General features: G+C 43.4%; 1 protein-coding gene across 8 annotated transcripts in view; it reads left to right on the forward strand.

Moving 5' to 3' along the window:
- The window catches only part of DST (dystonin), a 558750-nt gene that overhangs the window by 90027 nt on the left and 441310 nt on the right, over positions 1–27413 (forward strand). For all 8 annotated transcript variants that reach the window (XR_014326489.1, XM_082847286.1, XM_082847281.1 and 5 more), the window contains one exon: positions 14598–14798. Coding sequence is in view for 7 of the 8 variants with exons in the window: in XM_082847286.1 (XP_082703412.1) it covers positions 14598–14798 (201 nt within the window). In the remaining variant the exon portion in view is untranslated. The remainder of the gene's footprint in view (positions 1–14597; positions 14799–27413) is intronic.

The raw sequence follows: 27413 nt of genomic DNA on the forward strand, positions 1-27413 counted from the left end.
TTTACTAACTTCCCAGGTATTACTCTGGAGAGATGTGTTTCGAGGTACAAAACAGGGACATCCATGGATTTATATACTTTGAAAAGAGTGTGGTATACTTGTTTGGGAGGGTTTAACTTTCTACTTTGTTCTTATCTGCAATTTTTAGACAACTAGATCTTTAAAAAAGAAAATCAAACCCCAAACTTAATGAGAATGGACTTTGTGCCATGTACAGGTAGGAACAATGAAGGACAAAGGAAAAAGAAGCCTGTTTCTGGCTTCATATCCACAAATACATTTTAAATGAGTCAAACTGTGGTAAATGCTGTTTTTTTTTTTTTTTTTTAAAGCCACATTGAAATAAACACCACTTTAATCAGTCTACTGGGAAAGTCAACAGGATCATATGATCTAGGTTAAAAAGTTCCTAGCTCTTGCCCAAATAACTGCAAGAGGGAGTAACTAAATCTCTTTAAAGCTTTTAGCTACTATTCAATAACATCATCTCAGGAAAAACAGTCAGTACAAGGTGACTTCTAATGCAGAGATTTTGCTGATGTCCGTGTGATATAGGTCAAAGACAGAGCAGAAATGCACCGTAAGTGATGCCGCAGCTACCCCCAGACTGGACTAGCTCATGTTTCTCAGTGTCTGATTAGCTGTTTTTGTTTGGCCCTTGGTCCTTTTAGCTCTCTGCTCCTTCTCTCTCTCTCTTAGTATCAGTTATCAGAAGATATTTGGTTGTGAAAACAATTTTTTTCTTCTTGCTGATGAGTCGGTCTTCAGGGTAAGCAGACTTTGAGAGTAAATGTGCTGCCAGAAAAGCATTAAAGACTTGGAACACAGGCCAAGTACACATTCAGTTAGTTTCTTTGGGGGCAAAGGTTCAACCTTCAGAGTGTGATTGGGAGCGCCCTGCTCATCCCCAGTGGGGACTGGTGATACTTCGGAGACATTTCTGATCATCGCCTTGTGTGCTGGGAGCTTGTACCCGTCGAGTCTCTGGCTTGCTTCCCAGGCATGTGCCTGGGGCTTGGTGCTGAGCTTGGCAAGCATCCACCCCCTACTCCTGGCCCAGGGCTCAGTAAATGCCTCCTCCACTTCCCTGTGCTAGTGCTATAGCTCACCTTTGGGACTTGAAATCCTGCCCTGAGCAGTGGGCACTGATCAATCAGAACAGGTGCCGACCGAAGGCTGATGACTTTTAGTTGCTAGACCCTGGGGGAAGTTCGGGAGCTCAAGAGTGGGAAGGAGGTGGGCAACAGAGAGGACACCCAGGGGTCTTGGGGCTTCTACCCCTTAGGGCCACCGAGGCCCCGCTCTGCCTGAGCTAATCAGCCGGTGCCCTAATACTCTTGCACACCCGACTGGAGCCTCCCACGGCTGTGCCCACCCACAGGATCTTTGCCTGCATAGACTCGTGACCCTTGGCAGGCCTGGTTGCTACACCATCTGTCTCATGCCTGAGTTGTCCTGAGTCATATCAGCCTCAATTTAGGAATTTCTCACGAAACAATATCATATTGGGATTAAGTTGGACCTTAAGACTAAGCTGTTAATTTAGAATAGCTTGCTGGGGACGCTGTTGATATAACTGTACTTGTAAGGTTAATTTAACCACCGTTCTTTCTTTGTGTAGAGTATTAGTTATTCAATTTGCATACACACTTAGGTCTTTTATTTTGTCTTGGTCATACGTAGTCCGCTACCCTCGCCTGTGTCTTGAGTGGTTTCTGCTGCACTGTCTGATAAATGGACTTTAGTCTCTTAAAGACTCTGATTTTGTAACAGGTATTGAAGATGCTTATGAATGCCCTTGAAAAGACTGAGTGACCACTTGCTAGGACTTTGCTGTGACTTGTTGCAAATGAGCACAAGTTGGATTTTTCCTCCCTTTCCTATTTTCCTTCTTTCCTTTCACATCTTCGTTTTCTCCTGCACACTCAGTGAGCACACGGCGTCACGTCTCCCCTGGCTTTCCTCCCCGTGCCCTTTTTGTTGTTCCTTTGGGCTGCCTCTGGGCTGCCTTCTTTCTTAGGACTGATGTTTATGACCTCTGCTTTGTGTGACTGTTCACCACTTCAGTCATCTCGCTGTTTGGGTGCTGTTTGGCATCTTAGCAACTGGCAAGTTGTAAACACTCCACAAAACACGCTTCCTGTTTTATATTATCTAGCTTTTTATCTTGAAAAGGACGGTGTCTCTGGCATATTCCTATTTTAAACTGACTATTTAGTAGACACAGTGGCTGGTTACTGTCTGTGAGTGGGTAGCTCAGAAAAGGCTGCCTGCAAGCCGACCGTGCTCATATCTAAAGAATCATGTGTGAGACTCCCTCAGTTTGTAATTACAAAGGCTGGGTTATGATTTGCTGGTTGCTTTGCTATTTATAGAGACTGCCACTGCACATGACTGTCTGCTCCCGGGAGCTCCGGCTGCAGGAGAGCAGATGGCAATGACTCTCCTGTTTTGCCCTCCTTAGCCTTGCTCTAGACCTCCATCTACCCCCCACCTCACTTCCCAGATGCCTGCTCCTTCTCTATCCTGATGCTACCTGTGTTTGATGTACATACTCCCAATGTTTTGCTGTTGCTGTCATTTTTGTACTGATGGATTTGCTGTCCCCAGAATCTCTTTACTGTTGATTCTTTGCTGTCATTGGATGTTAAATATGGCGCATCAGTTGTGGATGGCACTGCTTAGGAAATCAGACTTCATGTTTGTTGCAGGTCAGTTTCCCAGGGAAATAGACTTTGAGATGAAAATTACCGTGCACTTACAGGGAGGGTGCCCTCAGGAAGAACACTTAAAGGGAACAGGGAAGCAGGATCCGGCAGAGGAGGAAGTTGAATTGTGATGCATATGCACCAGAGGCCTCAGCTGATCCCACAGAGTGTTCTGGAGCTGAGGGACCCTTCAGAGTTGTTTCTAACTGAGGCAGCGACTCGCCATTTCCCCTGACCAGCGTTCGCCCTGGAAGAGGGGGTGTTGGTGGCCAGGCAGCTAGCGCTCAGGCTGAGGGTAATTCCCACATAAGGGTTCAGCTAAAAACCAGGGGCTGCCAGCAGTCTTAGCATCTGGCTCATGAAGCTGGAGTTTGGGTGGTGCCCCACAGCATCCACTAAAATGCCCTTTTTCTAGTTTTGAGTAAGTAGATGCAGTTTCTACCCTACTTTGAACTTGATTTTAATGTGAACGTAATGTAGGTTCCACATTCTGAGTCTTTTAAAAGCCAAGCATACTTATATTCTTTTTATGGTTCATTTTGGTAAAAAAAAAAAAAAAAATGATGATGAATTCCATCAACAAGGCCAGTTTCAACAGAATAAGCCTTGCCTTACTGGACAGCCACTGCCCATAAAATTCACTGTCGCTCTGTGCTGATGGCTTTATCTTGAAAAACCAAAGCAGGAGGTGGGAATGGTGAAGGCGTGAAAGCTGTCGTATCAAAAGCTGTAGGGTTGATAAATTTGTGCAAACCTTTGGCTTGGTGGTTACAGTCCAAATATAAAAAAATCGTCGGGGAATAGGCATAATCCTTATAAGAAAATAATGCAGGTGCATCCTTTGATAATATCATCTATGTGTTTGATGAAACAGTGTAACAGATGTTGTTAAATCTGCCTGTGAAACCACAAACAGACGGAGTAGACCAGGCTGCCAGAGGGATATTAGACTGACCTGTATATTTCACAGACCAGGTTGTTGGGGCAGAGTACAGATTAGCTGACCCAAATGGCCGAGTCAGAGTTACTTCTCAGTCTATGAAAGAGGCAGAGTGCTCCAGGCCCTACAGGATACTGCAGAGCGGGGGCTGGCAAAGATTTTCTGTAATGGACCCCCTGTTAGAGATTTTTGACTTTGCAGGGCATGTGAACTCTATTGCACCTACTCAACTGTGCTCCTTTCTAGCACAGAAGTAGCCATGGGCAATAAGTGGGAGTGGGCATGGCTATATGCCAATATAACTTTGCAAAAATAGATAGTGGGTCAGACCTGGCCTGAGGGCTATAGTTTGCTGACCCCTTATGGCGAGGGCAGGTCTGGTTGCCTGAAGGCTCAGTCGTAGAGCAGATACCTGCTAAGACTTAGGCAAACTTCTAAGTGTATATTTTTCTTTAATCTGTAAAATGGCATTAAAATATTTACCTCCTAAGAATACTACAAGAAATAATGAAATAATGCGTGCTTGGTGTTTGGCACATGGGAAATGCTTGATAACTGGAAATTATTATTATTTACGCAACTCTAAAGAGTTAGAGTTGGGTGAAGTTAACCAGCTGAACAGTGTTGGGAAAGTGTTTGATAAATGAGGCTCAAATTATGTTTGGCTGTGTAACAAGACGTGTGTAGGGAACTCTTTTTGTCTTAGTTTGTCTGAGGCCCCAGGAGTTGTAGTTGGTGAGGCTCACACTGCCAGAGAGAAGAGGACTAACAAAGGAGGTGGCTAGCTGGGGAATTGGTTTTGCGACCAGCTCTATGGCAGAGTCTGCTGCACTCACTGACAGCGGTGTGTTCTCTTTGTTCTGGGCACGTGGCCTAACCACGTTTTTCAGCTTCCCTTGCAGTTCATTGATTGCCCACATAAATAGGTTCTGGTTAATGAAGTGCGAGAAGTCATGGTTGCTGTTTGCAGGCCTGGCCGATGGACACCATCTGCACACAATCCTGGCTCTTTTTCCATAAACTGGCAATGTGGAGAGGACATTGGGCACCTCACGAGCCACAAGGTGGAAGGTGCCTGGTGCCCTGAATGACTGTGTGAAGCAGAGTGGCTGTCCCACTGGCTAATCCTGTGTGACTGTGCCCTGTATCTTTTTTTTTTTCTGAAAAAGAATATATATTGGGCTGGCCAAAAAGTTTGTTCAGGCTTTTACGTAAGATGGTTAAGGAAAACCTGAATGAAATTTTTGGCCAACCCAATGTATGTCTAAGTATAATTGAATCATTTTGCTGTACACCTGAAACTAACACAACATTGTAAATCAACTATACTTCAATTAAAAAGTATACGAGTATTGCTACTCCAGCTTTCTTTTGATTTCCATTTGCATGGAATATCTTTTTCCATCCCCTCACCTTCAGTCTGTATGTGTCCCTAGGTCTGAAGTGGGCCTCTTGTAGACAGCATATATATGGATCTTGTTTTTGTATCCATTCAGCGAGCCTGTGTCTTTTGGTTGGATAATTTAATCCATTTACATTTAAGGTAATTATCCATATGTATGTTCCTATGACCATTTTCTTTATTGTTTTGGGTTTGTTTTTGTAGGTCCTTTTCTTCTCTTGTGTTTCCCACTTAGAGAAGTTCCTTTAGCATTTGTTGTAGAGCTGGTTTGGTGGTGCTGAATTCTCTTAGCTTTTGCTTGTCTGTAAAGCTTTTGATTTCTCCATTGAATCTGAATGAGATCCTTGCCAGGTAGAGTAATCTTGATTGTAGGTTCTTCCCTTTCATCACTTTAAATATGTCATGCCACTCCCTTCTGTCTTGTAGAGTTTCTGTTGAGAAATCAGCTGTTAACCTTATGGGAGTTCCCTTGTATGTTATTTGTCGCTTTTCCCTTGCTGCTTTCAATAATTTTTCTTTGTCTTTAATTTTTGCCAATTTGATTACTATGTGTCTTGGCATGTTTCTCCTTGGGTTTATCCTGTATGGGACTCTCTGCACTTCCTGGACTTGGGTGGCTATTTCCTTTCCTATGTTAGGGAAGTTTTCGACTATAATCTCTTCAAATATTTTCTCAGGTCCTTTCTCTCTCTCTTCTCCTTCTGGGACCCCTGTAATGCGAATGTTGTTACGTTTAATGTTGTCCCAGAGGTCTCTTAGGCTCTCTTCATTTCTTTTCATTCTTTTTTCTTTATTCTGTTCCACAGCAGTGAATTCCACCATTCTCTCTTCCAGGTCACTTATCTGTTCTTCTGCCTCAGTTATTCTGCTATTGATTCCTTCTAGAGTATTTTTCATTTCAGTTATTGTGTTGTTCATCTCTGCTTGTTTGTTCTTTAATTCTTCTAGGTCTTTGTTAAACATTTCTTGCATCTTCTTGATCTTTGCCTCCATTCTTTTTCTGGAAGGTTGCCTATCTCCACTTCATTTAGTTGTTTTTCTGGGGTTTTATCTTGTTCCTTCATCTGGCGCATAGCCTTCTGTCTTTTCATCTTGTCTATCTTTCTGTGAATGTGGTTTTTGTTCCACAGGCTGTAGTTTTCCTTGCTTCTGCTGTCTGCCGTCTGGTGGATGAGGCTATCTAAGAGGCTTGAGCAAGTTTCCTGATGGGAGGGACTGGTGGTGGGTAGAGCCTGCTGTTGCTCTGGTGGGCAGAGCTCAGTAAAACTTTAATCCACTTGTCTGCTGATGGGTGGGGCTGGGTTCCCTCCCTGTTGGCTGTTTGGCCTGAGGCGACCCAACACTGGAGCCTACCTGGGCTCTTTGGTGGGGCTAATGGTGGACTCCGGGAGGACTCACGCCAAGGAGTACTTCCCAGAACTTCTGCTGCCAGTGTCCTTGTCCTCGTGGTGAGACACACCGCTCCTCTCTAGTTGTGGCATGTGGGTTTTCTCTCTCTAGTTGTGGTGCGCAGGCTCCAGGGTGCATGAGCTCTGTAGTTTGTGACACATGGGCTCTCTCGTTGAGGTGCATGAGCTCAGTAGTTGTGGTGCATAGGCTTAGTTACCCCACGGCATGTGGGATCTTAGTTCCCTGACCAGGAATCAAACCCATGTCCCCTGCATTGGAAGGCAGATACTTTACCACTGGACCACCAGGGAAGTCCCAGCAATCTGTGTTTTCATCAGCTTTCCTGGAGGATCTGACGCTTGATAAAGTTTGAGAACCACTGATTAGGTCATGGAAATTCCTATGGCAAATGCACACTTCAATGTACAATGTTCAATGGCTCAAACAAAATAGATGTATATTTGTTGCTCATTTAGAGGTGCCGGTGGTTGAACAGGTTGGCAGAGTGGCTTCCTCCAGGCAGTTATTCAGGGACCCAGGGTGATGAAGTCACTGCCCTCTTTAATACGTGACTTTCAAGCTTTCTCCGAAGGTCATCCCAGCCCAAAGAGAAGAGCGTGGAGAAATGGCTGTAGGATTTGTTTACGGGCTGGGTCCAGAAGTGGCATACATGTCCGTATTCCATTGGCTAGAACTCAGTCACATGGCCCTGCCTACCTGCAAGGGAGGCTGGGAAATGTAGTCTAGCTTGTGCCCAAGGAAAAGAGGCAAACACAGATTTTGGTGAGCAGCTAGGAGTCTCTTTATGGACATTTCTGAGGTTCTCTGTATTCTGGACCTCTTTTATGTCACAAACCCCTTTGACAGGTTGAGCTCATGGACTCATTCTCAGAATGTTTTTAAATGCATAAAATAATAAACAGAATTACATATAGAGAAAACCATTTAAATTGAAATATAATTATAAATTGCTAAAAAAAATTTTCACCTAGAATTGCCAAATCAATCTTGAGGAAAAAGAACAAAGCTGGAGGCATAACCCCTCTAGGCTTCAGACAATACTACAAAGCTACAGTAATCAAAACAGTGTGCTATTGTTATAAAAACAGACATATAGATCAATGGAACAGAATAGAGAGCCCAGAAATAAACCCACACACCTACTGTCAATTAATCTTCGACAAAGGAGGAAAGAATATACAATGGAGAAAAGACAGTCTCTTCAGCAAGTGGTGTTGGGAAAACTGTACAGCCTCATGTAAATCAATGAAGTTAGAACATACCCTCACACCATACACAAAAATAAGCTCAAAATGGCTTAAAGGTGTAAACATAAGATATGGCACCATAAAACTCCTAGAAGAGAACGTAGGCTAAACATTATCTGACATAAATTGTACCAATCTTTTTTTAGGTCAGTCTCCCAAAGCATTGGAAATAAAAGCAAAAATAAACAAATGGGACCTAATCAAACTTATAAGCTTTTGCACAGCAAAGGAAACCATAAACAAAATGAAAAGACAACCTATGGAGTGGGAGAAAATATTTGCAAATGATGCGACTGACTGACAAGAGCTTAATTTCCAAAATATACAAGCAGCTCATACAACTTAATAACAAAAAACCAAACAACAAAATCAAAATATGGGTAGAAGAGTCTAAAGAAAACATACAGATTGCCAACAGGCACGTGAAAAGATGCTCAACATCGCTAATTATTAGAGAAATGCAAATCAAAACTATAATGAGGTATCACCTTGCACTGTTCAGAACGGCCATCATCAAAAAGTCTACCAATGATAAAATGCTGGAGAAGGTGTGGAGGAAAGGGAACCCTCCTACACTGTTGTTGGGAAAGTAAATTGGTGCAGCCACTATGGAAAACAGTATGGAGGTTCCTCAAAAAACTAAAAATAGAGTTACCATGTGATCCAGCAATCCCACTCCTAGGCATGTATCTGGAAAAGACAAAAGCTCTAATTTGAAAAGATACATGCACCCAGTGTTCATTGCAGCACTATTTACAGTAGCCAAGACATGGAAACAGTCGAAATGTCCATTAACAGATGAATGGATAAAGAAGATGTGGTATATATATACAACGGAAAATTACTCAGCCATAAAAAAGAGTGAAATAATGCCATTTGCAGCAACATGGATGGATCTAGGGATTATCTTTAAGTGAAGTAAGTCAGAGAAAGACAAATATATGATATTTGCGGAATCTAAAAAATAGTACAAATGAACTTATTTATGAAATAGAAACAGACTCACAGACATAGAAAACAAATTTATGGTTTCCAAAGGTGAAGGGAGGGAGGGATAAATTAGGAGTATGGGATGAACAGATACACACTACTCTGTATAAAATAGATAACCAACAAGGACCTAGTGTACCCCACAGGGTACTATACTCAATATCTTATAATAACCTATAATGGAAAAGAATCTGAAAAAGAATATATATATGTGTAACTGAATCACCTTGCTGTACACCTGAAACTAACACAACAGTGTAAATCAACCTTACTTCAATTAAAATTACAATTAAAATTTTTTAACAGAGCAATATATGTATTTATTAATGCATTAAATAACAAGATCTAGTGACAGATTTAATAACTATTTTGATTTTGAAGTAACAATGAATATAAATGGTATTACAAGATATCTCCAGCCACTATAATTTAATAGTTAAATATCTGTGATTTCTTTTAGGGGCAAAAGTCAGATATTGCTAATAATACCAGGTTTATGGCCTTCATTTATAATTGAGGGATATGCTAAGTTTGTTTGTTTTTTGAAATTTATTTAATTAATTTATTTTTGGCTGCATTGGGTCTTTATTGCTGCGTGCAGGCTTTCTCTAGTTGTGGTGAGCCAGGGCTACTCTTTGTTGTGCATGGGCTTCTCATTGAGGTGGCTTCTCTGTTGCGTAGCATGGGCTCTAGGCACATGGACTTCACTAGTTGTGGCATGTGGGCTCAGTAGTTGTGGCTCACGGGCTCTAGAGCACAGGCTCAGTAGTTGTGGCACATGGGCTTAGTTGCTTCGCGGCATGTGGGATCTTCCCGGACCAGGGCTCGAACCCGTGTCCCCTGTATTGGCAGGCAGATTCTTAACCACTGAGCCACTAGAGAAGCCCTATGCTAGGTTTTAATTAGAGTTTAGTGAAAATAAAGACATATTTTTCCCCATCCGAGTTCATTGATTGCCTGCTCCATCTCCCTTGAATTGTATCCATGGATTCAAGAACTTCTGCTCTATACTTTATTTCTAGCCTTGGATGAGGAGAATCGTAGGGTTTTTATGGGGCATTACGTGCTTTATAAACAGCAGCTTATTGAGCTTCATAATATTTGAATATGGTAAACCTATGTCTTTACCTATAAACCTTAGCTTTTCAGGTACACCAATAACACAAAAACAATTCTATATAAAATACTCATTGCATTAAGTTTCCATTTGTTCAGGTGCTTCATCAGTAAACTGGATGGTGCTTTGATCTTATATAACAATAATTCTTCCTTGAAAATGTTAACTTTTTCAATTTCTGCCTGACTTATCTAAAATGTTTATAGACATTTCTTGTTTTAATCAGTCAACATATGTTCTGAGTATATGTAGAAGATTAGCTCTGAATGCATTACTGCCTTATAACCTCCCTACCTAAGAGCAAAGTGGAGAGGGCACAGGTTTGGAGTTAGAAAGACGAGCTTTTCTATTTGTGAATTTTGGCCTTAGGTAGGTTACTTACTCCTGGTAAGCCTCAGTTTGGTTGTCTATGAAGTGGATATAATAGGCTTAGCACCTAAATGGTGCTTAGTAAATTATTGCTATTAATATCTTCTCCCTTTTTTGACAGTCTAAACAAACAGCCTGGTTAAGTCTGAGTATTTGATGTGTGAGGAAAATAGCTAGCCACGTGAAACCTAACAGAAAGAGTATGCATCAGGGGTTTTGTTTGCAGGCAATGGAATTTGACTCTGACTTAAACCAAAAGAGAATTTATTACAAATGTATGGTAGAATTTACAACCAAAACTGAATTGTTATAACAGAAATAGGCAGCTTCAAAAGGTCTTTGGTGCATCCGCTAGACTGATGAATTCCTTCTGCTATTTTCAGTCTTTACATCCCTCTGCTTAACATTCAGTGTCCAAGCAGAGAGACTGCAATGGGTTGATCCTTGACCGTGAGCCTCCCTGGGAACTATACCAGGTTATTGAGAGGGAAGATGTAGAGTGGGCTGTGGAGAACCGGGACTTAGCTGTGTATCAAGACTGTGCATCTGAGAAGTTACTGCTCAAAGGATGCTGATAAAACAGGGTGGCCTAAAGACCTGAAAGCAACCTAAATGTCCATTGACAGATGAATGGATAAAGATGTGGTAAATATGTACAATGGAATACTACTCAGCCATAAAAAAGAATGAAATAATGCCATCTGCAGCTACATGGATGGACCTAGAGATTATCATACTAAGTAAGTCAAAAAGAGAAAGAAAAATATCATGTGATATCACTTATTTGTGAAATCTAAAAGATGGTACAAATGAATTTATTTACAAAATAGAAATAGACTCACAGACATAGAAAATAAACTTATGGTTACCAAAGGGAAAAGGGAGGGAGGGATAAATTAGGAGTTTGGGATTAACAGATAACATACTACTATATATAAAATAGATCATCTATAAGGACAAGTATACGAGTATAGCACAGGGAACTATACTCAATATTTTGTAATAACCTATATGGGAAAAGAATCTGTAAAAGAATATCTATATCTATGTCTATATCTATGTATATATATCTGAATCACTTTGCTGTATACCAGAAATTAACACAACATTGTAAGTCAACTATACATCAATAAATAAATAAATTTAAAAACAGCGTGGCCTAAAAATGGCAGAAGTCCGCTACCAAGAGACTGCCAAGTTCCCATCACCTACTGGTTGAAGGGCATCTGGGCAAGATCAAATGGCTAGAGGGAGAAATGGACTTTATACTGACTCCATCAAATCCCGTTAACACCTGTGAGAGCTTATACCACCACCTACTGTTTTAAAAGAAAATTTCCTTCTGTTAAAAGTCATGGCTTATTTTTTATAGTATTTAGGACAAGCAAGTGTAATAAACCCCAAACCAATAATTATCTGCAGTGGTTTAGGGAGATTAAAAAAATGCCTGCTTAGCAATGACTGTGTGCTGTTTGCAGTGTTTGTGATCATAGCTCTGAACTGCTGGCAGGTGAGTTGCTGCTGTAGCATCCAGGAAGTGAAACCATAATAATAAGGGGGTCCATTGACTACTTACTGTCATCTGTGTACTGTTCTAAGAGGCTGATGTGGACTATCTCATCTAAATACCATGTAACTCTACTAGAGGGGGAATACTGTATGCATTTGGCAGAGGAAGAAGCTGAGGCTCAGAGAAGTAACTTGGCCAAGATCGTACACCTAGTAAGTGGGAGAGCTGGGGTTCTAGCCCAGACAGTTGGACTCTCAGGACAACAAGTGCCTGGAATTCTCTAGAGCAGGGAACTCTCTCCTGATGACCAGGGTGGTTGATACCTCATGTGTCTATCAGCAGGGCACACCTGCAGTGTGATTCATTTTCCTGTTTACATCTGATTAATAACACACTTTTGTCTTTAAGAATATCTTTTATTCACACAAGCAATATACCTAATAATCGTAACCAACCCTTATATATCGCTGTGTGCCAGGCACTTTTCTAAGTACTTTACATTTATTAATTCATTTATGCTTCTCAACATCCCTATGAATTAAGTACTGTTTTGAATCTCCATTTTACAGATGAGGATATGGTTCAGTAACTCTTCAAGGTCACATAACTAGGAAGTGACAGAGGCTGTGTGTCAACCCAGATAGCCTGGCTGCTTGCTGTCTGTGTACTGCCCTGTAGTGTTTGTAAGAAGTTATTTTAAAATAGTCCATGTGTATTTGGATATAAGATAAATCACAGAGGTGTGTATGATGGTGCTCTAATCTTAGAAAAATGTGAAGGTGGAGTGAAAGTGACAGAAGTTTAGGAAAGACTGATTTAAACAGTTTCTAATTTTTATTGTAAGCAATGCTTGAATATCTACTTGGGCCTACTTGCTAGAGTTTCTCCAGAGTAGATACAGGGGTGTGGATTTACTGGGTTATTGTTCTCCAGAATGACTGTACCAACATGTTTTACTTTTATTTTTTGGTCACTATAAGTGAGTTTTATGTAGTTTTCCTAAGAGTTTCTAGAATTTATAGGCCCTCGAGGACTATTGGTAATAATAGAAATTAAGTAGAATTTGGTTGTTTGTTACTCCTAAGAGCATAAGAGAAGGAGAGTCTGCATATTTACCTAAGAAATATGCTTATCTCACCCCACTGGGACAGAAGCTAGTGTATCATCAGAACACTCAGTTCATTCCACCAGAGCACATGTTTCTGGAAATCAGTGCCACCTAGTGGTGACTAAACCCCTCAGTAGCTATCAGAGTGTGGTGTATGTGTGCGTGAGTGTGTGTGGGGAGGGAGGGCATAGGGGGAGGACATCCAGGAACCTGCATATTTAAATAGCAGCCCGGCTTAGCCATTGGCCCAGTGTCCCCTTCTCCATCCTTTTCACGGCACCTGCTGCACAGCCTTGGGATTACATGGGAGTCTGGACATGTTCTGGGCCTGTTTGGGGTTGAGGACCGCCTTCCCCCCAGGCCTGCACACAGAGGAGACGTGGAAACAGGCTCATGTGTTTGGGGTAAGAAGAAAGTGCCCAAACTGTGACCTCAGTTTTGCCAGATCCATTTGCATTTCCTCCCTTGTTGATTTCTGTTGACCTCCGCCCTCCTTTGACTTTGTGGCTCACCTGGAACTTCTGTCTTTTTCTCCTTCATCCTCAGCCTGGTGTCTAGGGCCCCATCATCACACCGCAGATTCTCCCCTCGTCCGTTTGTGCGCTCCCCTGCATGTGGGTGTGCACATCATCAAACAATGTTTCTTATTGCTACATAAACATTCCATCCACCCATCCATCCATCCATCCATCCATCTATCCATCCATCACTTACTTCTTCATTCTTGACTTATGTTGTTTCCTTGCCTGGAACATAAATTCTATCCCTTCTCCACATTCCACTGGTCCACTGAGCTCAGCTTCATCGATTGATTCCTCCTGTAGGGTCTGTCTGCACCTCGCGCCCTCCACTGCCCCTCACCCCGCGTCGCCCATCCCAGTCTGCTCGTATACTCTGCAGCAGACTTCTGCTCTGAAGCAAATCGTCAGCTACTCCAGGACAGAGATTATTTTATGTAATTATTTGGTATTTTCCAAAACCGTGTGCACGTTCCCAGATGCACAGCTGAACTTGTTTCCTTGCCCAGCAAGTCGTCCTTATACTCACCATACTGTAAAAAAGAAGGAAAGTTAACATTTCATTGAGCACCTGGTATCTGCCAGATACTATTCTTAGAATTTTATGTCTAAGCATAGTATCTGCTTACGTTTGCTTTTACATCTGTTACGTTATTTAAAACCTAAAAACCCTGTGAGGAGAATGTTATCCATTTCTTAGGCTGGAAAAATTAGATCATCAATGTTTAATAAATGTGTAGCTATAATGAACAGGTCAGCATTTAGACCCAAGCCCATCTGACCCCCCAAACCCATACCGTTTGCTGCACTGTCCTGCGCCATTCGGTGTTAGACCCTCCCTTTAAGGTGTTTCATGATGATGCCTTGCATTCCTGACTTCCTTCCTGCAGAGTCCACTTCCAGGGGAGCAGAGCATCCTTTTCCCTGGGGTAATACTGGGTCCTTTCCCTGTACCATCCTGACGCCCACCTGGAGCCCCCCTTCTTCACACTTAGTTTGACTTATATCCACATAAGTAAAGCAGTATGCCTGCCTACTTTTTTTTTAAACTAGCATTTCTGGATTAAAACATCTCTTAAGGTAGAATAACTCTGGGTCCCGGAACACGAGATGCTTTGCAGGACACACAAACCTTGCTACACTTTGAGCTCACTTTTTGGGTGGTCAGAGAGCTCACAGAGCTGGTGTCTTTGGACGTCTCTGTGCAACTAGCCCCAGAGAACTGCCCAACTGACTCAGGACCAATCTGCATCTGTTCGCTTGTGTTTCCTGCCCCAGGGATTCCGAGCCAGCCCTCGGCACCTTAGGAGACGGGCCGCAGCGGCTGCAGCTGCCCGGCTGGAAGAAGCCAAGCCTGCCGTGGAGGTTCACCACCAGAGCGAGCAGGAGATCTCAGTGAGGAAACGAAGAATCAAGAAAAGCAGCCGCGTCCAGCCAGAATTCTACCACTCCGTCCAAGGCGCTTCCACCAGAAGACCTGTAAGTAGGGAACTGTCTTTTCAAAGAATATTAAATACATTGTCACATGGGGTGGTCCTTCTCTTAGTCTTCAAAAATGATCAGATTGACTTTAAGTAATTCAGTTATTCTCTTATTGTCCCAGCAAGTAGTCGGGAACTCACGTGAGTGCCAGCGAGGAATGTGGTTTCCCAGGAAGCGCTGGTCAGCGGTGGGCAGGGGTATTGAAAGCTGGTGAATCCTGACCACATGAGAGTGGGGTCCAGAGCCCGGATGGGGCCATGGAGTAACCCAGCTGAGGCCTGCAGTGGTGAGAGCTGAGTTGGCGGAGGCGGGTGACAACAAAGCAGCATCGGGATGGTGAGGTGTGGAGGGAGGGGCCGACCCCCTCATCTGCAGCTGTCCTCCAGGTGATGCTGAGGGAGCTGGCCCCTCCGGGTGGCTTTTATGTTGCTCCCAGGCGGCACTGCTGTCCTCTTCTAGCAAGTGCCCTGGGTCAGCCGAGCTGCCTTACCAGTTACCAGGGAAGTTACCTGAATAGTTACCTGGGAAGCTTGGTGCCCACCTGGTCTTCACCCCTTCTCCTCTCCTGAGCACACTGTTCCATGTGCTCTGACCTTCTGTCTTGGTTGGGGCTCTTACACAGGGACTTGTTGCCGGGGCTGTGACAGTTAAGGATTTGGGGCTTAGACACTGACATTTAAAAAACTTTCAAGGAGTATTTCATGACTGCAGTAATCTTGCATTGCTTCAGCATTAAAAAAAAGTTTCCCTATGAGTCCTTCCTGTGCTGTGGACAGCCTATGATTGTCGTGACTCATGCCAGCTGAGGGGAGCCAGCAAGATTTGATGTGATAATATGTCTCTGTAAATTATTAAGACAGACCTGCCCTTCTGTGGGGTAACTGTGTAGCAGACGCATGTGGAGTTTGCGGCCAGGCCAGTGACAATGGGAAGAAACTGAATTCCTTTACAGAAAAGGTCCTGTTTAGCCAATGGTAAAATAAGCACATACTTAGAGATGAGAGCCTTCCTTTCATGATTGAATAAAACAAAGGCTAAGTAGAATTTGGTATCTACGCGGAGCAACAGGAAATTGTAGGAAAATTTATTCATTCAACAAACGTAAGCTTTTTTATACAGGAAATAAGAGAAGCACAGGTATGTATTAATAACTAACGGTTATTGAGGGCTTACTTGTATAACTGGAATTATTCGCCTTCTGAATGATGAAACTGAGGCCCAGAGAGGTAAATAACTTGCCTAAGTTGACCCAGTTGTTTGGGGGTAGAGTCTAGGCTTTGGGTCTAGGCGGTGGACTCCAGGGCCCCAGCACTTCCTCTGCAACCTTCTGCCTTCCTGCGCCCCAGCACCTCACCACTGAGTCCATGGACAGACACGCACACGAGTAAACGGAGTGCAGGCCTGTGTTAGGGAAGTGCTGCCGTGGACTGTGCACCCGGCATTAGGGAACATGGTGCATGGCCAGAAATACTTGCAGAGAAGCAGACGCCTGAGGCGCGTCCTGAAAGAGGAGGAGTTGATCCGGTGGGAAGTGGAGGGAGGCGTCTCTGACGAGGAGAACGTGTGCAAGAGCACAGAGGCATGACGGCGTGGCAGGCCCGGGGGACAGCTCGAGGTGGTGCTGGTAGATGAGACCAGGGTCATTAACGGATACATTATGCTGAATCGTTGGGTTTATCTTCTGTGACAGGGCTCTGTTGAAGGTAGGGAATAGGCACATTGTTTCTCCTGCTCAGAATCTAGCTAATTCTTTCTTCTAATCTCCCTATGTGGATGGAGAAGTACGTGATCATCATCAAAGTTTAGGAGCCCTCCACCCGCCCTTATTCCCTCCTGAGCACTGTACCTAACTGCCTTGGTAATAAGACATAGTTCCCATGCCTGGTGACTCTGCCCTGGAACACCTCTCCTTGCTCTCTGTTTGCCTGGAGAATTCCAGTTCACCTCTGAACACTGACTCGAGATCAGGCGGCTTGTTCAAGAAAGTCTTTTCTGATCCTTCCCATCAGAGTGAGGTGCATTCTGCTTTGGTCCTCGGCCCTTTGTACAGATCTCTAGCAGCGCAGTTACTCAAGTGAAAAAGGCAGGCTCCGTAGTGAGATGGACACGGGTTCGACTCCCGCTCTATGTATCTGGCAGGAAACAGCTGGCACCATAAGAGTTTAATGGAAGGACTGTTTCCAGAAGCATGGGCAGGGCTGAGATGCTCCAGCAGCCTTCAGGTGGAACCTACCTACCTATCTACCTACCTTCCACCCCTTGCCTGCAGGGGTGGCAGACGGCAGGGGCCTTGCTGGGTCCTGGTCAGAGGGCTGGAACCAAGGAAGCAGCCTTCCCCAGGAGCTGTGGCCGAGGCGTACAGCCCGGCCAGAACCCAGTGAGTCAGGAAGGGGGCCGGGCAGAGTCACCAAGGATGGGCAGAGTCTGAGGGGACAGACAGGGACCCTGGCAAGTAAAAAACATACGTGGTCATCTTTGCCGAGCTGTTCAACTCCTCGAGACTCAGTTTTCTTACTGTGAAGTGATAATAACAACGGCGACCTCACTGAGGGGTGAGGATGAACTGACGTGTGGAATTAGGTGGCCTGCTTGGCATAAATACTCAGTACATGATAATTCCTTCCTCTCCTTCCCCCCCAGACCTTGACTTCCTTGGGGTCCACATCGTCTGGCCTAGCATATTTCCTGGCATATGACATCTGATGCATTTTACTGAACAAATGAATGAATGATATTTATACATGACGTGTAGGTTAGGCACTATAGGAATTCAGAGAATGGAGAGGTTTTTTTCTTTTACCCCCGAAATAAGGTGGTTAGGGGGTAACTACTTAATGGAAGAGACAGGATTGAATTGGGCTTAATTATGTGTAGGAATTGGAGAGCCAGCAGACGTCAGCTCTGGGAAATAGAGTAAGCAGAAGTGCTGATAACTGTTTGGCTGGATGTGGGGGATTATGAGAAATGTACAAGATAAAGCTGGAAAAAGTGATGGGGCCGGAATACCACTGTGTTTAAACTTCATTTTCTGTGCTTCATGGAGACCCTGGAAGAGATGAGTAGCATCATCATAGCAGGATTTTAGGAATTAAACCTGAGCAGGCTGGGTCAGAGGGGAGCAGGACAGGGCCGGGTCAGTAGCTACTGCAGAGGTCTGGGTGTCCGGTGATTAGGACCTGAGCTTGGACATTGCCTGTAGCTCTCTGCCGGCATCTGGTGGTCACTGCTGGTAGGGAACCTGAGGAAAGCCTTTGCCCTCTCCTCTTCGGAAGGATCATTTGGAAGGGAGCAGGGTTAGAGGACAGGAAATAGCAGTGGAGGCTGCCTTGTTGCTAGGGGCAATAAAAACATTCCAGGAGCTTCTTTGGGGCGGGTAAAGCTCACTTCCTCCATCTGTGTGCTTCTCCTAGGCTCATTGTTTTGTAGACTGGAAATCGTCAGAGTTGGTAGCAGGAGGCTGTTGGCTTCGTATGTCATGTGATTCCTGCTTAGCCTCTGCTGACATTTCCCTGTTTTCATGCTGTAGGTGGACTTGAGTGCCGGCCTTGGGTCCTCTTCTGGGTTTGGTTAGGTGCAGCCAGTAGGGCCAGCACATGAGCCCGGAGCCTGTGCCTTTTCCAGCTTACACAGTGGGAGGGAGAGGGGGGACGAGTCAGTGTCAACTCTGATGGTGGCCTGGAGATGAAATAAAAATAAATCAGCTGTGGTGACTCAGGATTATTTGAATGACTTTATGTGAAGCACTCCAGGCGTTTCTAGCAGCAGTCTGAGTAAGAAACAGGCCCACGAGTCAAAAGACTGACACAGGACGTAGCAGCGAAGGAGATGACTCAGAAGCTGTGACAGTGCACTTTCAGCCAGGAAGCGGGCCCCGAGCCACATGGAATGCATTATACTTTAGCATCTCCGGCTGCTCCAACCTAGTTTATACTCCAACGTGGCTATAAGAATTAGTAACGGAGATCACTAATATAAACATAATTAGTGATATGTGTTTTCTTTGCTCCTCTTTTGAAAAATGAGATGTTTCTAAGAGTGAGTAAGCCAAACATTTATCCTGATTTTCTCTTTTAGGTCTTGGGACTTATCCTATATATTGAGACATGTCACTGGAACATTTAGGAATTTTTACCACCTTGGAGCAGAAAAGATAATTAGATCCACATCTCCCTTGGTTCTTTAGTATTTTGACATTGCAATTGGGTCTGAATCCTAGAGCTTGAAACATCACCATCATCACCACCATCACTGGAGCGCTCACATCACTGCACGCTCGCTACCTCGGCAGCCCACAGGCAGCAGGTGTCTCTGTGCTTCCCTGTTTTCTCCCCTTTCATCTTCCCAGCAGTTCTCTGGGGCAGGTGCTCACTCTCCGGAGGAGGAAACCTGTCAACATCACACAGCTGGTGGACGATGGAACGAAGATATAAACCCAAGTGTTCCGACCGGAGCAGTTGGAATAGATTCAAATGGTCATGTTTCTAGGCCTAGAGGTTTATCCTAATGAACCCTCCTAAAGTACTTTCATCAGTTTGAGTCTCAGGTTTCCTAGCTGCATAGAAGTTTTTTAACTTTTGCGTCAATCAAAACCTATTTTTAAATGGTACTGGAAAGCATAGATAAGCCCCAAACCTCACTCTTGCCATGCTTTTCGTTCAGCCTCTCCTCCTGGGGCAGAGGACCTGGGAGGCAGCAAGAGTCTTTCTACCTAGAGCCCTCACTTGAGCCTGTTAATGTAGAACAAAAAGGGGAAATCAAAACTTTAGAGCACCTGAAAATAACCAGGCACCCTGACTCTGTCCCTGTTACATTTCCCTGATTCCAGTTTTGTGCACATGTCAACCCCATCGCCTGCATTTCCTGGACTTAGAGTCTCTGACACTAGCTCATAGAGGTGAAGGACTCTCTGATTAAAAACTGCCAGCGCCCCCAGGTACCGGCCAAGCGGTAGCCCTCTCCCCGTGCTGGCAAAACTGAGGCCCACGAGCTTCTGTCCTTCACTCTGGGGCTCCTGCCCCCAGTAACTGGATTATCAAGCCTGATACATTTTAAAAAAAATTTTATTGAAGTGTAGTTGATTTAATGTTGTGTTAATTTCTGCTGTACAGCAAAATGATTCAGTTACACACATATATTATATATATATATATATTCTTTTTCATATTCTTTTCCACTCTGGTTTATCACAGGATATTGCATATATTTCCCTGGGTTATACATTAGGACCTTGTTGTTTATCCATCCTTATATAGTAGTTTGCATTTGCTAATCCCAAACTCCCAATCCTTCCCTCTCCCACCACCCTCCCCCTTGGCAGCCACAAGTCTGTTCTCTATGTCTGTGAGTCTGTTTCTGTTTTGTAGATAGGTTCATTTGTGTCATATTTTAGATTCCACATAGAAGTGATATCATATATTTGTCTTTCTCTGACTTACGTCGTTTATGATAATCTCTAGGTCCACCCATGTTGCAAATGGCATTATTTCATTCTTTTTTATGGCCAATATTCCATTGCATCTATGTACCACATCTTCTTTATCCATTTATCTGTCAGTGGACACTTAGCTTGTTTCCATGTCTTGAACCTGGTACTTCTGACTCAGGCAGGCTTAACGCAGACTATTGGCGGTCCTGCTTTCTGAAAGGTGAACACTGGGGAAGAAGCTGGTGTGGCCTGAGGGGTGGAAATCAAATTTCCAGTTTGGATATGTTAAGTCTGAAATATCTACTAGATTTCCTAGGGTCTGGATTTCATGGGGTTGTCAGTACATGGATATTATCAAATCCAGGAGACTGATCAGGATAACCCAGGAAGTGAATACTGATAGAGAAGGGCGTTGAGGGCTCAGTTGGGGTCCTCCAGAGCCAAGAGGTTAGGAAGAGGATGGAGGTGCCCTTTAACTTCTGATGCCTTCCTTCAGAAAGACAGATGCAGAGAGCAGATTGGTGGTCGCCAGAGGTAGGGAGTGGGGGTAGGGGAAAACACAATTTAAAAAAGTACACACAACTGAATACATCTGTTGTTTTCAGTGACACAGAAAAACAAACCCTTGAATACACCAAAAAAAAAAAAAAAAAAGAATGAAAGAAAAAAGGAAAAAAAATTCCAGGTGGCTTATGCAGAGGTGGGTCCAGGGCTCTTGACTTTCACTGAAGGATGTTCGCCTTCCGCCAAGAAAGGGCAGCATGGCAGGCAGAAACTTTAAAGAGCAGCAGGAAAGGATTTCCCATGCAAATGCATTACTCCTCCCCAGCCTTGCCTTTTCTCCTACCAGACCACTTCCTTGACCTCACCTTCCTTTTCCTTCCGTTGTTGGATTTTGTTTTCGAGTCTTGGGGAAATTTTCTGTTTTTCTCTTTGCAGCTTAGGTCATTGTAAGGCTGCAAGATACTTTGGAACATTGCACAGTTTTTTATTTATTTATTTATTTATTTGGCTGTGCCAGATCTTCACTGCGGCACGTGGGATCATTAGTTGCGGCATGTGGGATCTAGTTCCCCGACCAGGGATCAAACCCAGGCCCCCTGCATTGGGAGTGCGGAGTCTTACCCACTGGACTACCATGGAAGTCCCTTTTGCATAGTTTTCCTTTGTTTTAAATTAATATTAACAGGTTTCAGGCCATCTTTGTAGTCGGGAGCCTGCTGCTGTGTAGAAAAGACTAGCCAGACATCCTTGATCTTGTTGAGAATGTAGGATGTTTCTCTGTCCCTTTCCTGCTTAGGTTGTTCAGTGGTCTTCCCTTTCCCTTTCCTTTTCCAGTGTGTAGCCCCATGCGGCTTTATTTGCATAACCTCAGGACACTTCCCTTTCTGGGGAAGGCTTGCTTACAGCTCACACCTTCCTTTGGGTTAATTAATTGGTGAATACAAAGCTCCTAAAGGAAATGTTTGTTTCCTTTTCCCTTTGGAGTTCTAGATAATGAACTGAATGAATAAAGTCAAATTTCTTTTGCTAACTGCTTAAGAAGGATTTTGTGGAATAATGTCCATTCAGCTTACTGAGTCTGTGCTCATTACTACACCTCCCTTACAGGACCTTACCAAAGGTTTCATTTATTATAAAACTGCTATCAGTAGCTATAAGAATAATTGGTGCACAGGATCATGCAGCGTACATGGTCTATATTAAATGAATGGTGCTAATATAGATAGAGTTTAGTTTCTCAAACAACTCATGAAACCAAAATGAACTTGGTGAAGGGGTTCATGTGCTCTGCTTGGAGAAAAATAAACACATTCTTCTAACTCATGATTCTTTTCAAAGCCAGCATTTGACTGAAGCAAGGCCTGTTGCCATTGTTTTTGTCTTTCTTGTACTCAGCACCACTTGCTGTCTTGAAAACCTTAAATTCTTTAAGCTCCAAGGAAATAAAACTTACAGAAAAAAAATTTAATTAATTAATTTTTTATCTTTTTATTTTTGGCTGCGTTGGGTCTTCATTGCTGTGCACGGGCTCCCTCCAGCTACGGTGAGCAGGGGCCACCCCTTGCCACGGCCTGCGGGCCCCTCACCACGGTGACCTCTCCTGCTGTGGAGCATGGGCTCCAGGTGTGCTTTAGTCTTCTTTTTTTTTTTCCAGAAAATTTTTAGATAGCCACTTGTGCCTTCAAAATTTCCATGGATGGGGTGGATAAAAGAGCTGAAAAGATAGCTCCTTTAGAGATGGTCTAGTTTATTTCTTTACTTCTAACCAGAACAGTCTTTACTTTATTTCTAACCTAACCAGAATGTTAAAATGTTCCGGGAAGATGGGTATAAATTTCTTTATTTTAAAGGACACAGCTCTTCCCTTGGAATTCTGTTTGATGTTTAACAGCCGTGTTTGCCTGGGGTGACTCCTTGACCTTTGCCTAAATCCTGTGGTTTACAACTTAAAACCATTTCCTATTGTACCACCTGTGAAGAGGTACTGTGAAAGATCTAGAGCTTGTCTCTCTTCGTCCAGTGCTTTCAATGATGAGGTCTCCCCTTGTCTGATGGCTTGTATTCATAGCCAGTTCATTGTACTTGAGAATCAAAGAGCTGCTTCTTTTCTGGGCTCATGGTTCCATCTCTCTGGACCTTTTCTCCTAGACCTAATTCTCCGTTCTTCCAAATATCACTGTTGTGCTCCTCTCAGCCCCCTCCTGGTGAGTGGCAAGAATCCATCTGATTTCTCTCAATAGTGCCTCTTTTTTTTTTTTTTTTTTCCCAATTGTGAGGTGATGAGTGTGGTTCAAAAAAATCAAACTGTGGAAACTGAACAATTGAACATATCCAAACAGAATTTAGTTTGTGCCTTGGGAGAAAAGTGGTCAGTTCTGGAAACGATAGTGATGTTTCAGGAAAACTGCTGCTTTGCAGTAAGTCTTGTGAATGAAAAATGCCACCTGCCATATTAGTAAGCAAAAGATGTTGCAGCCATCAAGCCATCACATTACAGCCACCTGACAGTGAGCCCTGGGGGAACTCAGGATGGAAACAAAGAATGCCTGCCATCTAGCAGTCAGTCACTGCAGTCTCCCCTCATTGTGCACCCCCCCAAAGGGACTCAGGATGAGAAAGCACAGGATACTGGCCCCAGATAGCTGAGGTACATATCAAAGGAAGATTTCAGGTAGCCCAGACATAGACTCTTCCGATACATAGAAAAGTGCTAAATTCCTTAACTTGAGATGTCTGGTTTTCTTTATTAACAATAATCTTTTGATGTTCTGACTACCTGGTCTTTGTTGCAAAAACTCCTGTATATCCTGGCTCCCCGCTTGCCTCTTTGGAGCCGTCCCTCAGAGCTAGCTGAGAGGCTGTGTTGCTGGATTAAGTCCTCAGTTTTGTCTGCTGAATATAACATAACTCTCAACTTTTAGGTTGTGCATTTTTTTCACACTTCATATTTTGAAAAGTGTGTTCATATTCATGATCTCATTTAATCTGCACAAGCAACTTGTATCTTGAATGGGGCTTAATATTGTTAACCCAGTCTGACAAAAGTGAGTTTTAGAGAGTAAGGACTGGCCCAGGTCATCAGTCTAGATGGAAGCAGACGTCCTTTGTCCCTGCCGTCTGTTAGGAAGAGCTTCAGCTCCAAGAGCACTTGGGGATTGGGTGGGAAATTTCAGGGACAAGAATATAGATTCCAATAGACTGGAGGAATTATGCATGTTTTCATCCTGACTCATTCCTGAGGAGTAGCTATATACCTTTGAGAGCATGCTCACAGCCTGCATTATCTGTACCGCTACCCCAGGGTACCAATGTATTGGCAAGTCCGCTTTGGTCTAATACTACCAAGTCCATGCCGCAGCCTCCACACTTTGTGCTCGGTTATCACATGGTAAAGTAGCTAATTAACTCTGATGCTGGGGAATATCCTTGACCTGTCAGCACTGACCCCCCACTGCGTGCAGCTCAGCATCTCTGTGGTGGATGAAGATCAGATACCTAAATTAATCTGATGTTAAGATGAGGTTTAAGTACTTTTGTGTACTGTTCCTGGGAATGTGGAATGGTGCAGCTGCTCTGGAAAACAGTATGTCAGTTCCTCAAAAATTAAAAATAGAAATTGTAAGGTCCAGCAATTCTACTTCTGGATATATACCCAAAAGAATTGAAAGCAGGGTCTGGGAAAGAGATGTTTGTACACCCATGTTCATAGTAGCATTATTTGTATTAGCCAAAAGGTAGAAGCACCCCAAAAGGTGCATTGATGGATTAATTATAAACAAAATGTGATGTATCCATACAATGGAATATTATTCAGCCTTAATGAGGAAGGAAATCATGACACCTGCTGCAACATGGATGGATCTTGAAGACATTATGCTGAGTGAAATAAGATAGTCACAAAAGGACAAATATTTCTCTGTGAGGTTCCTCGAGTAGCAAATCGTAGAGACAGAAATTGTCAGCGCAAGTTCCTGTGCCTGACGCACAGTGAGGCCAAACAAACGGAAACATCGGAGTTTGGAGCAGAGAAAGGTTTATTGCAAGGCCATACAAGGAGATGAGGTGGCTTGCCCAGAAAAGCCTTGAGCTCCCCGAAGGGTTTTGGCAAAGCATTTTTAAGGACCAGGAGAGGAGGGGTCTCAGGGTATGTGATCAGCTTGTGCACAGTTCTCTGACTGGCTGATGGTGAGGTAACTGGGTGGTGTCACAGGGGTTAACATTATCAGTCCTTAGGCTCCAGGAGGCCTGGGACTTGTGCTCATGGTCATCAAGTAGTTCTTCCATTTCGTAGTGGTGGTGGGGTTTCACATCTGTAAAACCACTCAGGAAATTTGCATTAAATACTATTATCTAGGTACTTCAGAGAGGAGCTAAAGCGGAGGATATGGGGGAAGGCCTGTCCCAGGAAGGCCCCATAGGGTCCTGCTCTGTTACAAAAGTAGAATGTGGTGGTTGCCAGGGGCGGGGAGGAGGGAGTGGGGAGTTGTCTGATGAGTATGGCCTTTTAGTTTTGCATGATTAAAAGAGTTTGGGGGAAATTCCCTGGCGGTCCAGTGGTTAGGCCCGCTTTCACTGCCGTGGCCCTGGGTTCAGTCCCTGGGTGGGGAACTAAGATCCCGCAACCTGCATGGTGTGGCCAATAAATAAATAAATAAATAATAAAAGAGTTCGGAGATTGGGTGCTCAACAAGGTGAATGTGCTTAATAGTACCGAACTGTATGCTTTAAAAAGGTTAAGATGGTAGGTTTTACGTTTTGTGTATTTTACTGCAATTAAAAAGAAATTGAGTTTAAACAACAGCTGCAGGCAAGGAGGCAGAAGAATCACAGTAAAGGTTCACAGAATAAGGGCCCAAATGATAAGAACATCAGAGAAGATACATTTAGCTTATTTTAAATAAAAAGCTCATGGAGTGTGAGAAACACAAGGTAGCAAGGTACAAGTAGCAAATGCTAAGGAAAGACTCACTTACTAATTGGAGGACGTGTTCTTATATACATGGTGCAGGCATGACTGTGGATTGAATGTCACGTGGCAAGACATGCTGTTTCATATGCATGAAATGACAGTTGATATCATTCTTAGAAAAGAGAAACTCCTTAGAATGTAAAGTCCTAGTTGAGGTTTTAAGGGCTATTGTATAATACATTTGCATGAGTTAAAATATTGTACTCCGGGATAAGCAAGATTGATCTAAAACAATGTAAACTTGCATTTTAAGTCAAAAGATTGTGTTATTTTGTGATCGGTTTGTGTTCTTGTGTCAGAAAAACTTCAGAAATAAAGTAGATATGTTGATGGTGTTCAGAGCCAGGATTTTCAGTTGGGAGAGAGAAGAGATGCAGGTGTGAAATCAGGAAAGTTAAGTAAATCCTTAATTGAATTGGAAATATCAGTTTGAACACATAGTGAGGTTTTTTCATTAAAAAAAAAAATTTCCTGGCTCTGCCCACTGAACAGGACTGGAAATAGTGACCAATCCAGTAGAAATGCCCATACAGTATTACAGTATCCTAATGTCATTCCTTTTTAAAAATTAATTCATTTTTAAATTGAAGTATAGTTGATTTACAGTATTATGTGAGTTTCAGGTGTAGTGCATAGTGATTCAGTATTTTTGCAGATTATACTCCATTGTAGGTTATTACAGGATAGTGACTATAATTCCCTGTGTCATTTCCTTTTTTTCTTTTTATTGGTGAATTTTCTTTATTTATTTTTTTTCTTTTTTGTTTTGGCTGCACTGCGTGGTATGCGGGATCTTAGTTCCCCAACCAGGGATCGAAACTGCGCCCCCTGCCTTGGAAGCGTGGAGTCCTAACCACTGGACTGCCAGGGAATTCTTTTTCTTATGGAAACAAATCCAGGCTGTGTCTTGGGTCAGGTTCCTTAGGCACAGCCTGAGAGGCTGTAAGTGATGTATTGAGGGGGAGGGTCAGGAGAGGAACAAGGGAAGCAGGGAGGGTAGGGGCAAAGTCAGATGCTGGCTTGGCAGGGGCTGGCTCTGCCTGGTCCTGCATTGGCTCCAGGGAACCAGTGCACAGAGTTCATCTCAACTGGAAGCCAGCCTTTTGTCCCCACCTGAGTTAGTCACAGGCTCTGGGCTCCTGGAGAGGGAGGGTGTGAGGAAGCTTGGGGTAGTCCAGGGGAATGCTGTGAAGAAGGGGCAGCTGTGAGCCATTAGGGTCAACAGCTGGATAGAGGGATGGAGGGATGGGCGGCCAGGCACTCGGCAGCCATCACAGGCTCCTTGGAGAAATGGCTGATTCCAGGTCTAGAATGAGAAAGGGAAGATGAGCCTGACACACCTTTTTTTTTTTTTTTTTTTTTGCCTTTTATTGACAACTCTTTATTTTTTGAAATTTCAAACTTACAAGTTCAAGAGTAATAACTATGAACAGTATAATCTTCCTCTAGATCATCAGTAAGCCTTTTGCCATTTGATTTCTCTGTACACATAAACACACACACACATTTTTGGGAACAGTTTGAGGAAGTTGCACACATTATAACTCTTCATCCCTAAATACTTAAAATATATATCACCTAAGAACAAGGACTTTCTCTTATATGTTACATTTCAGTTATCAAATTCAGGAAATTTAACATTGATTCAATACTATTGTCTAACGTGTACCTGTGTTCAAATTTTCCAGTTGTTCCAGTATTGGCCTTTGTTTTT

Source organism: Leucopleurus acutus, assembly GCF_964270905.1.
Source record: "Leucopleurus acutus genome assembly, chromosome: 10".
Taxonomy (NCBI): Eukaryota; Metazoa; Chordata; class Mammalia; order Artiodactyla; family Delphinidae; genus Leucopleurus; species Leucopleurus acutus.